Raw genomic sequence first — 16159 nt, 5'->3', positions numbered from 1 at the left:
ACTGATTTCCAGTTATGTTTAATCTCTCTGTCTCAGCAGAAATTACCAACATGTAGAAGCTAAACCTCATGTTTTCAAATGCAGTTTATTTGTATCTTCAACTTGTTACCAATCTGAGTATTGTTAAACTGTTTGATTAGCAGCTTTTATAACTGTTCCACTCATATGGATGTCTTCACTAATCGTAGAGCTGCTGAAGGCAGCAAAGTGGAGCATATCTGGCAGACTTGGATCTAAATGTTTTATTAACTATTATTAGGTATTGAGATAGAGGATCAGCCATGATCATATTGAATGGCGGAGCAGGCTCGAAGGGCCGAATGGCCAACTCCTGCTCCCATTTTTCTATGTTTCTATCACTTTTAACCCATTGAGTGCTGCAGATAAACTTTTCCAGATACAGTCTGTGAGCTCCAACAGTATTTCCTGATGTGAATAGGTCTTCTGCAGCAGAAATTTGTATAATTGCGTCTAATTTCTGGACCCAATAAATAGACCATTCCAAAAAAAATACTGTATTCAGCGTTCAATGTCTATTGTTATACAAAAACATTAAGGATACTTCTCTCCTCCCCCCCCCCCCCCCAAGTAATGCTTAGAACTATTTGTTTTTAACTTTTTACTGCTTCAAAATTGGTAAAATGTAAAATATCGGACTCACCAAAATTATATTAGAATTTTTTTTTATGCTGGCCTTGTGATAGGAATCTTTGTATTATTCCAGAAGTTCTTTTTTATCTACAAGTGATGCATCTCATGGTCATAAATCTCAGTCCAGAGCAAAATATTGCATGAGAAATTTACAGGACAATGTCTTCCTGAAAAAATGTTCAACAAGCCCAGTACAAGATCAGCATGCGGTAGTCCCTGTATGTGAACTTTAGTACTTTGCCAATTACCCAATTTTTGATGAGAGGTTTGCCTGCTTGGATGCCTGTAATTGTAGCTATAAAATTAGCTGTTGTAGTAAACTGATATTTGATAATCGATAAAAATCTGGAATATTAGATGGGAGAGAAAATTGGTAGGAGATATGAAGAGCCAGTTTGCTAAGACTGGGGAAAGCATTGTAAAAGGTTCAAGAACAAGGAATGGAGAAGCAAGTGGCCAGAAGAGTACCGCTCTCTGCAGTCAGACACATTCTCCCTGCGATCTGGCCCGCTTGCCACGCAGTCTGGCCCACTCACCCTGCGGTCCGACCTGCCCTCCGCCCAAAGCACAATCTTTTGCTGCCAGTCTACTGGTGCAACATCCCAATTTTAATTGCTCCACCATTGGCAGCCATGCCTTCAACTGCCAAGGCCCTAAGCTCTGGAACTCCCTCACTAAACCTCTCCCCCTCTCGACCTCTCTTTTCTTCTTTAAGATGTTCCTTAAAACCTACCTCTTTGACCATCTGCCTTAATATCTCCTTACGTGGCACGGTGTTAAATTTTGTTTGATAACGTCCCTGTGAAGCACCTTGAGACGTTTTACTGCGTTAAAGGCGCGATATAAATACAAGTTGTTGTCGTCGTTGTTTCCAAAAGCCTGACTTCCTTTCTTAGTGTCTGTATTTTGATTTTTTAGAAGCCTCACTTACTCTGTCAAAAAGCCTGTCCCTCTTCTACGCCCTCCCCCGCCACAGGCTGTCAGAGATTAAAGGGTTATCCTACACAATAGGGAGAGGTGTCTTTCCAAATATCCAGACAAAATAATGGCCCAGAAACTTGGGTCGGAGGCTTCCCGTGGGTGCAAGCCTCCGACCTGCACTTGCCTTGCGTGCCTGCCGTTGCGCTATGGGCCTGCATGGGATTCCGATCCTGGGCCTCCTCCAACTGCCGGCGCGCAGTGCTTGCGTATCCCAGGTGCGCAGTTAGTTCGAAGCGTCCCCTGGGATCACGTGGGCCATGGAGAGCCAATGGTAGCAGGGAATGCTTCATTCATAAATTTGACAGGAAGAGCTGTCAAACCTATAAGCCCCAAAACATAATTAAAACTTCAAATACATTTTTAAAAAACAATCATTTTTAAAATAACTATAAATTACATAAAATAACTATTTTAAACAAAATTTAAATTTTTGGAAAAAAAATTACATTTTCTAATGGGGCTAAAAGTAAACTTACCTTTCTTTAAAGTATTTAAAAACAATAAACCTGTGGAAAAAATATTTTAATTAATTCACCACTTACCCCCCCGGAGAAACCTGCAAAAAAAAAAAAAAACGTAAGTTCGATGCGCACGCATTCCACCTGTCAACCCCTTCTTTCAAGGGAACGGAAGTTCTGATTTCCCGCGCATGCGCAGTGCATGCACGAAACCAGCACTTTCGTTGGGCCTACGCGCGAGTACCCAGTGCGTACTCACTCGTGGAGACCCGAATTTCTGGGCCATTGTTTTAGTTTCTAGGAGAAGCAGCTTCTAATTAGCATATTGACCGCCTTTCGCCCAGATGCCTCTTCGTTTTGAATTTGTTGCTTTTGAAAACCAACATTAAAGGTATCTCTTTTCCCAACTCCTTTCTATGTACCAATGGGCAAATATGCCAGACATATGATCAACTGTCTGAAAGAAGTTCCATTTCCTATTTTATGTTTAAAGCTTTTCACCTCAACAACTCTTGACTAAAGCCAAAGTAATTCCAATACTTAAATACAGCTTTCTTCTGAAATATTGATTTGGAGATTGTGCACTGGTGCAGAAAAAATAAGATGTTATTAGCAACACTGTACTTGACACCAAGCACTAGGACCTGGGTCATGTTAAAGGGCTGTTTGTTACTTTATCACTAGACATTTGTATGGACCCCTTAGTAAAGCATGCTTCACTTCTCTCTATAGATAATTGACTTAGTTCATGTCAAAAATAATATTCTCTTTGCTGATGACCGTACCCACTCCACATTCGATTAGCCCGCTGACACTCACTTGGCTCATAAATTCAGAATGCCCACTTAGGCAGGACAACAGAAGGCTGTTGGTGTCTGAGGATCCACCCCTCAGCACAAGTCAGTGACTTACAGGGATGAATTGGAAAGTTTAAAAAATTAAGTTTTCTAAATGTCATTGCCTGAAAGTAACCAAAATGTGCAGCCTGGCATAGTAAGGCAAATTTTATTAAATTTTGCAATTACATAAAAAAAATAATTACCAAATGCCCATGTTATATAATAATGGTAAATGTGAATGTGTTAGTCCTGAATTGGTTTTAATAGCCAATATTTATAGAAGCCCCAGCACATTGTCAGATGCTGTAATATTGTCAGACGGGTGTCAGCATAACTCAGTGGTAGCACTCTCACCTCTGAGTAAGAAGGTTGTGGGTTTAAGTCCCACTCCAGAGACTTGAGCACAAAATCTAGGCTGATACTCCAGTGCAATACTGAGGGAATGCTGCACTGTCGGTGGAGCCATCTTTCAGATGACATGTTAAACCTGTCTGCCTTCTCAGATGGATATAAAAGATCCTATGGCACTATTTTGAAGAAGAGCAGGGGAGCTCTTCCTGGTGTCCTGGCCAATATTTATCCCTCAATCAACATCACAAAAACAGATTATCTGGTCGTTATCATATTGCTGTTTGTGGACCTTGCTGTGCGCCAATTGGCTGCCATGTTTCCTCCATTACAACAGTGACTCCACTTCATTGGCTGTAAAGTGCTTTGAAATGTCCTGAAGTCATGAAAGGAGGTATATAAATCCAAGTTTGTTCTTCTATATCTGCAGGCTCAGGAAGAGAGAATGATTCAGAACTCTAATACTGACTGTTAACCATTGATTTGCAAAATCGGGCAGTACCTAGATTTGCTTGAACATTTTTCTACATGTGGAATACTGTCAAGTAAAGATTGGGGAGTGCCCCCAAAAAGCTTTGCAGGTGGACCCTTATATTCCTGGCCAAGATCATTTGCCTGTCTGCACTCTTAAGAGTTAGAAGTTCAACTCCTTCATCTAAATGGCACTTGATCCACACTAGGCTACTCATGTTGTAAGAATGCTGGAAAAGTTAGTAGAAGATTGGGAATCTTTACAGAAGCGTAGCTCCACTTGTTGAATCAGTAACTTCAGTTTTCCAAAAGTTTGTTTCCAGCTCTGTTAGAATGTTGCAGCTCTGTTTGGCAGGCTAAAGAAAAAAAGTCTCTTGATTTCTGAACTCAGTGAAGATGCAAATGATAAAGACCACGGGACTTGATGAGGGTGGCCTACTTCATGTAACAGTCCATCCTCTCCAATATCAAAGAGATATGGCTGGACTCTCAGTCCTCTAAGATTATGAATGCAGCACACCATAAGAGCTATTAAGACTTACAGCAGACTTTAATTTTTATAGTTAGAATATAAAATCTGCAAAGGCACCTCAGCATTCTGCATCAATGTAAGAAAGGCAGTAACAAACTTTCCTACTTATGGAAATTTTTTCTTGACAGTATCATCACATAGAACTTTATCCTTTGGATGCAGCACTTCAAATATAGACCACATGGAACTTTATCCTTTGGATGCAGCACTTCAAATATAGAGGGAGTCATTTTCACCTTCACTGCCTGAGTGAGATTCAGTGCGAAGCGGATCACCCGCCCATTGTACAATTTGCCCGCTTTTCCTCCCTCTTGAGAATGAATTGTCACCTGCTGAACTGTGGTTGCTGGAGATTATACTTTTGGAAATCTTTTTGTCTTTTGGTACCCAAGTACAATTTTTGTAATTCTAGTAATTCAAACGAATACCAGGATTAATCTTGTAAGACATTTGTCCTTGTCGCTGTGCTATCATTATATTCCCACTATACAAAACTCTTCAGCCGGATATTATGCAGGCTTAGGATTGGGCTCTCCATCAGGAAATGGCAGACATGGGGCTCCAAAAATGGGGATACCCAGAGACCTTTTTGCATAGGTATGCTACCCCCAACAAGAAAGATATGAAATATTAAGATTTGTGTGTGTAATTTTCCTTTCCACCTGAGTATTGACAAAAGCAAGGGAAATGAGAACTGGGACGGTTGCTTCATATTAACCAAGAAAAACATGGCTCCCTCTGCTTTTTGAAGCCATCTGTGGTTTTGTCATTTACTTGGCATCTGCTCCAATGTGGGGAAGCGTTTTCTGGTTATTGAAAGACAGCAGCATTTACTGACGTGGTTTATTTGACATTCGAGCTTCCAGAACCCACAACGCAGAATCTTTGAAACAGCAAAGGGAAAATATTTGTCTTTTGATGTCATGCTGAGAAAGGAAACCTGCGCTCCCTACACACAATTTTTATCAAGGTGCATAAGGCAGCTTTAGTTTTATTTCATTAAGTGTGATTCATTTAGGGAGCACGTGTGAGTGCCAAGGTTTATGAGTAGACATATGAAAGATAGGCCTAACCATCAAATCCTTAAAATTGTCACAGAATCTGATTGTGGTATTGCACAAATCAAATATCCTCTTGCTTCTTGTGATAGGTTCCTTAAGTGGAAAACTGCCATTCCAGGGTACTATAAAATCACAGGTTGAACACACCTGGGCTAGTATGTGAATTAATTGTTTGACTTAATCATTTAACCTTACCTCATCTGATTTAAGGTTGGAGCATTGCTGAACTCTCTTTAGTTTATCTAGTTCAAGAAGTCACTATTCTGCCTTCTCTGGTAAACTTCACATAAAATGAAGATTCTGTTATGTGGATAAAATAGCTTTCAACTTGGCGCAGATGGAACAAAATGTATTGAGTAATCTGTTGAATTTGTAAATGGCAAAAGTAATACTATGTAAACCTGTCACCAAGCATAGTGTGGCTTCTTGTTGGTAGGCTATTTCCTTTACTGGCAGGGAGAGATCCCCTGATAAAAGACAAGCCTATTCTCCAAAAACAATAGCTCCTGTGTGAACCAATTTCTGGCATATGATATTTGCAAGCCTGCCACACAGAACAAACCCCTCTCTTCGATTAAACAACTTTGCTTGGATTTGGCTTCAAGAAAGGAGATGTTGTTTGGCAGCGCTGTATTAGATTTTGCTGTGGATCTTGGCACTTTTCTTCTTTAATAGTACAAGGAGGCGAACATAAGAAATAGGATCAGGTGCAGGCCATTCGGCCCCTCGAGCCTGCTCATAGAATCATAGAATTGTTACAGCACGGAAGAAGGCCAATCGGCCCGTCGAGCCCGTGCCGGCTCTCTGCAAGAGCACTTCAGCTAGTCCCAACCCCCGCCCTATACCCGTAGCTCTGCAAATTTCTTTCCTTCCTATACTTATCCAACTCCCTTTTGAAAGCCGTGATTGAATCTGCCTCCACCACCCTTTCAGGCAGTGCATTCCAGATCTTAACCACTCGCTGCGTAAAAAAGTTTTTTCTTACGTCGCCTTTGATTCTTTTGCCAATCACCTTAAATCTGTGTCCTCTGGTTCTTGACCCTTCTGCCAATGGGAACAGTTTCCCTCTATCTACTCTGTCCAGACCCCTCATGATTTTGAACACCTCTATCAAATCTCCTGTCAATATTCTGTCCTCCAAGGAGAACAACCCCAGCTTCTCCAGTCTATCCACATAACTGAAGTCCTTCATTCCTGAAATCATTCTCGTAAATCTTTTCTGCACCCTCTAAGGCCTTCACATCCTTCCTAAAGTGTGGTGCCCAGAATTGGACACTGTACTCCAGTTGGGGCTGAAGCAGTGTTTTATACAAGTTCATCATAATTTCCACACATTTGTACTCTCTACCTCTACTCATGAAGCCCAGGATCCCGTAAGCCTTTTTAACTGCTTTCTCAACCTGCCCTGCCACCTTTGACAATTTGTGCACACATACCCCCAGGTCTCTCTGTTCATGCACCCCTTTCAGGATTGTACCATTTAGTTTATATGTCCTTTCCACCAAAATGTATCACTTCACACTTTTCTGCATTAAATTTCATCTGCCATGTGTCCGCCCAATTACCAGCCTGTCTATGTCTTCCTGAAGTCTGTCACTCTCCTCCTCGCTGTTCACTGTACTTCGAAGTTTGGTGTTATCTGCAAATTTTGAAATTGTGCCCTCTACACCCACGTCCAAGTCATTTAATATATATATATCAAGAAAAGCAGTGGTCCGAGAACCGACCGCTGGAGAAACATTCAATAAGGTCATGGATGCTCTTCTACCTCAACTCCACTTTCCTGTACTATCCCTGTATCCCTTGATATCCAAAAATTTATCGATCTCTGTCTTAAATATACACAACGACTGAGCCTCCACAGCCCTCTGGGGTAGAGAATTCCAAAGATTAACCAACCTCTGAGTGAAGAAATTTATCCTCATCTCAGTTCTAAATGGCCGACCCCTTATTCTGAGACTGTGACCCCTGGTTCTAGATTCCCGAGCCAGGGGAAACATCCTCCCTGCATCTACCCTGTCAAGTCCTGTAAGAATTTTGTATGTTTCAATGAGATCACCTCTCATTCTTCTAAACTCAAGAGAATATAGGCCTAGTCTACTCAATCTCTCCTCAGAGGGCAATCCCCCCCATCCCAGGAACCAGTCTGCTGAACCTTGGTTGCACTCCCTCTATGGCAACTATATCCTTCCTTGGGTAAGGAGACCAAAACTCTACACAATACTCCAGGTGTGGCCTCACCAGGGCCAAGTGCAGTAAGATGTCTTTACCCTTATACTCAAATCCTCTTGTAATCGAGGCCAACATATCATTTGCTTTCCTAATTGCTTGCTGTACCTGCATGTTAACTTTCAGTGATTCGTGTACAAGGACACCCAGGTCTCTCTGAACACCAACATTTCCCAATCTCTCACCATTTAAAAAATACTCTGATTTTCTATTTTTCCTACCAAAGTGGATAACTTCACATTTCTCCACATTATATTCCATTTGCCATGTTCTTGCCCACTCACTTAGCCTGTCTATATCCCCTTGAAGCCTCTTTGCATCCTCCTCACAACTTACAATCCCACCTAGCTTTGTATCATCAGCAAACTTGGATCAATTAAGGCAGAAATACTGAATTTTGTTCACAGGAGCTTTATTTCAGCAACATTTCTCAGTGTTACATGTTGATATGGTATCTTTGTGCTATTTATTTCCCCCATTTTCACTAAAGAATCTTGACAGTATAAGAAACCGACCCAAAGTAGAGATTTTGCTCAATAGAAGAGCTAGGCACAATTAATAAGGGTTGGCAAACTTGAAACAATTTTTTTTTGAGTTAACAGAGGGTTGATGAGGGCAGTGCGGTTGATGTGGTGCACATGGACTTGAAAAAGACATTTGATAAAGTGCCACATAATAGGCTTGCCAGCAAAATTGAAGCCCATGGAATAAAAGGGATTGTGACAGCATGGATGCAAAATTAGCTCAGTGACAGGAAACAGAGTAGTGGTGAACGGTTGTTTTTCAGAATGGAGGAAGGTACGCAATGGTGTTCCCCAGGGGTCGGCACTAGGACCACTGCTTTTCTTGATATATAGTAATGACTTGGGTGTACAGGGCACAATTTCAAAATTTGCAGATGACACAAAACTTGGAAGTATAGTGAACAGTGGGGAGGAGAGTGATAGACTTCAAGAATAGGCTGGTGGAATGGACGGACACGTGGCAGATGAAATTTAACGCAGAAAAGTGCAAAGTGATACATTTTGATAAGAACGAGGAGAGGCAATATAAACTAAAGGGTACAATTCTAAAGCGGGTGCATGAACAGAGACCTGGGGCTATATGTGCACAAATAGTTGAAGGTGGCAGGGCAGGTTGAGAAAGCGGTTAAAAAAGCATATGAGATCCTGGGCTTCATAAATAGAGGCATAAGAGTACAAAAGCAAGGAAGTTATGATGAACCTTTATAAAACACTGGTTCGGCCTCAACTGGAGTATTGTCTAATTCTGGGCACCGCACTTTAGGAAGGATGTGAAGGCCTTAGAGAGGATGCAGAAAACATTTACAAGAATGGTTCCAGGGATGAGGGACTTCAATTACGTGGATAGACTGGAGAAGCTGGGGTTGTTCTCCTTAGAGCAGAGAAAATTGAGAGGAGATTTGATAGACGTGTTCAAAATCATGAGGGGTCTAGACAGAGTAGATAGAGAGAAACTGTTCTCATTGGCGGAAGGTTCGAGGACTCGGATTTAAGGTGATTGGCAGAAGGACCAAAGGCGACATGAGGAAAAACTTTTTTACACAGCGAGTGGTTGTGATCTGGAATGCACTGCATGAAAGGGTGGTGGAGGCAGAGTTAATCGTGGCTTTCAAAAGGGAGTTGGATAAGTACCTGAAGGAAAAAAAATTGCAGGGCTACGGGGTAAGGGCAGGGGAGTGCGACGAGCTGAAGTGCTCTTGCAGAGTGCCGGCACGGGCTCAACAGGCCAAATGCCGCCTCCTGTGCTGTAACCATTCTGTGATTCTATTCAGCTTGATGTGGAGTTCCTTGAACTCAGTAATCAAAAAGCTTTGGAATGTTCAGCTGCCTAGGCCCTAAGCTCTGGAATTCCCTCCCTAAACTTCTCTGCATCTCTATCTCTATCCTTCTTTAAGACGCTCCTTAAAACTTACCTCTTTGACTAAGGTTTTGGTCACCTGTTCTAATATCTCCTTATGCGGCTCGGTGTCAAATTTTGTTTGCTAACTCTCCTGTAAATTGCCTTGGGAAGTTTTACTATGTTAAAGTCACTATATAAATGTAAGTTTATTTCAAGTGGATTGAAATTCAAGTGAGGAAGTTATGCTTCAGTTGGCTCTAGCCTTGGTCAGATCCCATCTGGAATATGGTGGTCAGTTTTGGGCACCGAGTTTCAGGATAGATATATTGGCCTTGGAAGGGCAACAGTACAGTTTTAACAGAGTAATACCAGGCTTAAAGGGTTAAATTATGAGGATGGATTAAAAAAAACTTAGCTAATATTTCCCTGAGGTTAAAAGGTTGTGGGGTGATCTAATCAAGGTGTTTAACATAATAAAGAGATTCAATAGGGTGGTTACAGGGAAACTCTTTCCTCTGGTGGGGGATTCCAGAACAAGGGGGCATAATCATAAAATTAGAACTAGGCTATTTAGGAATAAAATTTGGAAGCATTTTTCCACACAAAAGGGTAGTGGCAATCTAGAACTCACTCCCCCAAAAGGTTGTGGATGCTGGGTCAATTGAAATTTTCAATACTGTGATAAATCAAGGACTATGAAACAAAGGCAAGTAAATTGAGTTGAGGTATAGATCAGCCATGGTCTAATTGAATGGCCGAATAGGCTTGGGGGGGCTGAATGGCTTACTCCACGGAACAGGCTTGAGGGGCTGAATGGCCTACTCTTGTTCCTATGTCCTAGTCACAAGACAGACCAGCTACAATTAAAATCCATATCCCAGCCTTACTTGATACAAATGTTGCAAAGTTTATTTTCTGCAAGGCTGGTGGAAGGAGCTAAGCTAGATTCAAGCAAACACATAATATGTGGTCTGCGCAGTTATATGTGATGGCCAGTTATTTTTAATCTAGCTGACACTTACCAGGAAGTCCCAGCAAAGTATATTCAGGGGTATTTGATGAACCGAAGTTGTTCAATAAGCTCAATAAAGTTAGTTGGAATCTTAAGAGAAAGATAGGTTAGTCCGACTAGCTATTTCAGTTAGAGAGAACAAGAAGAAAAAAAACTATGTCAAAGTTATCAACAAAAAGAATAACTGCATATAGATTGTGACATTCTGTTTTCCATTTGAGGAATTTGTATAATATCTGCTGTAAATATATAGCAGTTATATATATATTCAGTAAATTAGTTTGATAATTAAAAATCTAAAGCAATGTTTTTGGTTGTAATGCTCTGCTACTTTATGAAAACAGAATACAATTCCTGTGGTATAGATCCAGTAGCTGAAGTTATTAATAGAAAGGTTTTCCTTCCATTGTCCTGGGCACACTATTAGAATCTCAGGTAGAAATTTTATTTTTATATGTTTACTTTTATCAGTGAATCCTCAATATATGATTCACAATGGCAAAGCTCGGGTCTCTCCCAGGGTCGTCTGTAACATTGTACAGACTGCTATTATACATCTGAAATATCTCAGAAAAATTTGATAGAAATCAAACTTCAGACACAACTGTCATATTTTCATTGTAACTCACATGGTTGGAGTAAGTAACTGACGCACAGTATTCACAGCACTGACTACATATCTTGCTATTAATTGTCCATACACCAACTTGCTTGATACCGAGATGAGAGATCAGGAACTGCAGTATGTTTGTTTCCAAGGCCACCAATAAGAGAGATTATAGGAAAACATACCCATAATCCTTTGCTTCTGTAAGTATTTATTTGTCAAATAGCAAGAAGCAGTGTAATGTATATAATTTTAAATTTTGAATTTTTTTTTGACAATCTAGGTTGTTACAGCATCCTAAGCGGTAGTTGGTTTACAGTCCTAGTGCTGTGGGAAATGATGGTTTTAAACCCTTAGGCCAGATAATTGTTTTGTCTAATGATTTGAAATTTTACTTCTGCAGGTTCCTGCAAACTTAATGTCTTTTGAGTGACTGAAACACTGACATAATTCAAGAATTGACTTGGGTGCAGGCTTGATAAATGTGTGCAGTTCGTGAAAGGACCTCGTGGAAGAGTTCCAGCATTTTGTTCTTTCTGTGCCAGAATTGAATCCAGGGATGTGCTTAATGTCTTCGTATCAGAGCACTGACTTCGCAGCACTAACCGCTAGGACTGTGTGGGAATAATGCGGTAGCCCTGGAGTAGCTGAGAAGCATTTGATAATTGATCTGAACTTCCGTGGACTGTGCATCACAATTGCACTGACTGCCCTGTGGAACCACTGCCTTAAGCAAGAGATTTGTTACACCAAATAGTGTACACGTTATATCCAGTAACGCTGGGCTTTTGATACAGAAAATCCAGCTAGATTACAGTTATTGTAGTTAACAGTTTTGGGAGAGCTTTCTTGGCTTTTTTTGTGTTTCTTTTTCCTTCAGCATTCATTCTGCTAATATGCTCTAGTCTAGTTTACCCATGTTGGGTGTGGAAACAGAATGAGCTATCTGTGTAGTCATCAGTATTACCGTGTAGAATAATTGCACATCCATAGGTTTTTAATACCTAAAATATTTTATTTTGTTGGAAAAAAGTGTTTTTTAACTGAACTGTTTTGTACCCAGCGTAATTTCCTTTTTTTTAATTTTTACAATGTGAACATTTTTCCTGTGGATTTTATCTGCTGCAATCTTGAATGGAAAAAACCTACCTGTGGTAACTTTGTACTATGAACATTTAGACATGCGATTTGACTATTGTATATTTTTCTCAATCTCTTACACTAATGTATACAGCTTGCTTTGAATCTCTCACATCCTGCTAACACACAGTCTGTATTCTATCAAGTATCCCTTGAAGTACTACTGAACCTGACGGTAACTTTCTAATGCTTTTCGTGTGACTGATGTCTTTTCCACAACTCTGGATGTATTGTGTGTATGTGTGTTTGCACAAGCAAGTTTAAAAATTCTTTAGGTACAAATTAAAGAAAGCTTTCCTACTCAATAAACGTCTTGCAAGTGCAAACAGCTGATGCAGCCATTGTATGCTGTTTCCACCAAATGAATGTTATCGGGAGAATAGTTCAAATCATTTTCATGGTGGCATCACAAAGTTGCTAATAAGGCTGAGCTAAGAAGTTCCTGCATCCGGGGGCCCTAAAATGTCTGAAGACCTGTGATGGTCCTGCATGAAAATGGCTAGTCATTTCATTTTTTTTCTTCTGCTTATTTTCTAATTTTTTTTTCCTCCTCCATCCAAACCAAAACACACGATCACTTCCAATGGGTTAGTGAAAAACATGCCACAACAAGTGTAATAATGGGAGCCTAACCTTCTGTTAACACAAGTAGTTTCTACCAGAAGTCTGAGTTGAAAGGTGGTGCTGATGCAAGTCATTATAAGTTAGGTTTGTTACATTTCAATGTAAGTTAGAACTACTCATTGAAACTATGTTTATAGCTGTGTGAACCAGATGTTTTACCACTGGTCATTCTAGCATTCCCAACCTTGGGAGTTCATGCTCCAAAAACAATACTTCATAGTCCTGCTAGCTGAGATGATCATTTTGGCAATTATTAAGAGGTACAACAAATATATGGCTTTCAAATTTGGCAGTATAGTTGTGTAGTGCAGTGGGAAAATAATTGTTATGGAAGGGCAGCACATATTTCAATCTCCCAGCTTACTGAGTTCTTAATCTTCGCCCTATTGCCAGAGGATTTTAGTGAACAGAAACCAGAGCCTTCTACATGGGCGATGAAAATTCAGTCTAGAGTGGTATCCCATGGTTTCCTCAAGGGATAGTGGAGAGCAAATATCCTATTACCCAGGAGAATACAAGACACTTGTGGAAAATTGCCACTTTTCTTTCTTTGAATGTCCAGCAAATGGTGGACACTGAGAGCCATGCTCAAATGAAGTAAGTAATATGAAAAGAAATCAGCTTTGATTTTGTTCTTTTTTGTTTTATTCATATTTTAGTACATCAAGGAATTGTTACACCAAAGTTTGATAATATGAGGTTGTGATTGGTCCAGTATAATGCGTTAATTTGTAGTGTTGACATTGAAGTTGGTTTCTCGTCTGCTTTGATTGTATTTGGCTGCCCAAAAACTACAGCTAAATAGATCTCATTCAGGATGTGGACAACAAAGGATAGAGTTTTGATTGATTGAAGATATTTCACTGGCTCTACTGAAGGAGAATGTTAAGTACAAACCTAGAGTAAAAGGAAGCTGGATACAACATAAAATAATTCCAATCTTCTCTATTGATATCACAAAACAATGAATGACATGGCACAGGGTAAAAAGAAATACATTCATCGTTATATGATATTAAGGTGGAATTATTGAGTTAGTTCAGGAAAACTTGTAAGCTCCTGATTACCTTTTCTATCAACTGGAGTCAAAATAGTAGAGAGTATGGGCTGGATTTTCATTGAGGAGTCAGGTAGGAGGCAGGGCTACAACTTTTGGGGTTGTAGTCCCGCCTCCATCGAGTTCTAGCCAACCCACATGATTTTGACTTGATTGACCTTGTTGAGCCTGCCCAACGGGCTCAGCAGGCCAATTAAGGGCCACCCGGCAACAGGTGACGTCACAGATTGAATTTTCATCTGTTAAGACCTTTTGACAGATGAAATATCAGTGTTTCACAGCTGTTTGAAGCTGTCAAACACTGACAGTCTGTACTCCAGGTTAATTCCTTCCTCTCAGGATGATTTAGCGATCTCCCCGGAACAGAAAGCAGAGGCTGCAGATTTTGACAGCTGGCGGCCATTCTGCTTTCTGTGCCGGTGAGATGAGGGACTCCCGAGACCTGAAGGAAGGAAGGCTGTAAAGGTTAGTAGAACTTCTTTAAACACTTTACACAGGCCAAACACACTTGCCTCTGCACTCATGCACCCATCACTCACCTGAACACCGGACATCTCGAACCCTCCAAGCCCTTCATCCCGACGGCCCGCCTCGCTAACTTGGCGTGGTTTGGAGCCGTCGGGAATCCCACATTTCAGCAATGAAAATAGGGATTAGGCTAAAAACTGCCTGTTAACTACCTGTTAACAGGCAGTTAATTGGCACTAATCCCCTTCCCGCCTCGGAGGCGGGTCCCAGTGTGGGGCGGGTACCCGCCTCCTTTGAAACTGGCATGGAGGTAGGATGGGGTCGTGATCCCCGATTTCGCGATTTTAAACCCCCACACGCCTCCAATCCCGACTCCACGGCCCAATGAAAGTCCAGCCCTATGTCTTTAAAACACACTTAAAAAGATGGCTGCAGTATGTGTCATGTTAATTGTGGCAAATTGCAAGACTTTTTTTCCTTCACTGAAATGCTTGAAAATTGCTTTAACAAATATTTCAATAAAAAATCCACAATAACTAAACCGTGATGATTACAACAACAACGTGTATTTATATGGAGCCTTTAGCGTAGTAAAACACCCCAAGGTGCTTCACAGGAGTATTAGAAGACAAAAAATTTGACACCGAGCCACATAAGGAGAAATTAGGGCAGGTGACCAAAAGCTTGGCCAAAGAGGTAGGTTTTAAGGAGCATCATAAAGGAGGAAAGAGAGGTGCAGAGGTATTGGGAGCAATTCCAGAGCTTAGGGCCTCGGCAGCTGAAAGCACGGCCACCACTGGTTGAGCGATTATAATCTGGGATGCTCAAGAGGGCAGAATTAGAGGAGCCCAGATATCTCGGGAGGGGGCGGGATGCGCGCATTGTGGGGCTGAAGCAGATTATGGAGATAGGGAGGGGCGAGGCCATGAAGGGATTTGAAAACAAGAATGAGAATTTTGAAATCAAAACGTTGCTTAACTCTGGAGCCAGCCAGTAGGTCAGCGAGCACAGGGGTGATGGGTGAATGGGTCTTCGTGCGAGTTAGGACACGGGCAGCCGAGTTTTGGATCAGCTCAACTTTACGAAGGATAGAATGTGGGAGGCCAGTCAGGAGTGCATTGGAATAGTCAGGTCTAGAAGCAACAAAGGCATGGATGAGGGTTTCAGCAATGGATGAGCTGAGGCAGGGGCAGAGATGGGTGATGTTACGGAGGTGAAAATAGGCAGTCTTAGTTATGCTGCGTATGTGTGGTCGGAAGCTCATTTTAGGGTCAAATAGGGACCTAATTGGAGGCTGTATCAGCGGCGGCGGTACTTAAAACAGCGAGAGACCAGGCAGTGCGGACCTAATTGGAGGCGGTATCTGTGGCGGCCGAACCTTCAACGATTTCCAAAAAAATGAGTGATGTCACAGGACAGCAGGTAAGTGGTTGGTTGGTGAGTATTAAGGTTTTTTTTCCTCTCTAACCTAGGGTAGTGGTTTAAACTAGTTGCAGGAAACTACAAAGTACTGTACTAAATTTATAGCATAACTAGTTAAAACTAATTAATATAACTATAAATAATCATTGAATGAAGACTTTAACAAATTAAATAAATTAAATAAGGCTAGAGTAAGATATGGCAGGGCAGGTTGTGTGTCTGGACTGCAGCATGTGGGAGTTTGTGGACAGCGAGACTGTCCTGAGCGAGCATGTCTGCAGGCGATGTCTCCATCTCTAATCTCTCTGGCTCAGAGTCATTGAATTTCTGGACAGTTTTATCCAGTATGCAGTCACACCCCAGAAGAAAGCACCGGTTCAGGAAGGGAAGGGTGTG

At 41.2% G+C, this 16159-nt stretch overlaps 1 protein-coding gene across 16 annotated transcripts in view; it reads left to right on the top strand.

The window, feature by feature from the left end:
- The window catches only part of ralgps2 (Ral GEF with PH domain and SH3 binding motif 2), a 911087-nt gene that overhangs the window by 639309 nt on the left and 255619 nt on the right, over positions 1-16159 (top strand). Inside the window, exon 22 of one of the 16 annotated variants that reach the window (XM_085982226.1) lies at positions 11456-12501. The exons of the other annotated variants lie outside the window; for them this stretch is intronic. Within the exon in view, the coding sequence (XP_085838352.1) occupies positions 11456-11485 (30 nt within the window). The 3' untranslated portion in view covers positions 11486-12501. Of the gene's footprint in view, positions 1-11455; positions 12502-16159 lie in introns of those variants that run through there. 16 annotated transcript variants of the gene reach the window in all.

The sequence above is a fragment of the Somniosus microcephalus genome, chromosome 3, assembly GCF_052327205.1.
Source record: "Somniosus microcephalus isolate GS21.2 chromosome 3, FLI_Smic_1.0, whole genome shotgun sequence".
In the NCBI taxonomy this organism is placed as follows: Eukaryota; Metazoa; Chordata; class Chondrichthyes; order Squaliformes; family Somniosidae; genus Somniosus; species Somniosus microcephalus.
The sequence above is the reverse complement of the archived record's forward strand: the minus strand, read 5'-3'. Positions and strand labels throughout refer to the sequence as shown.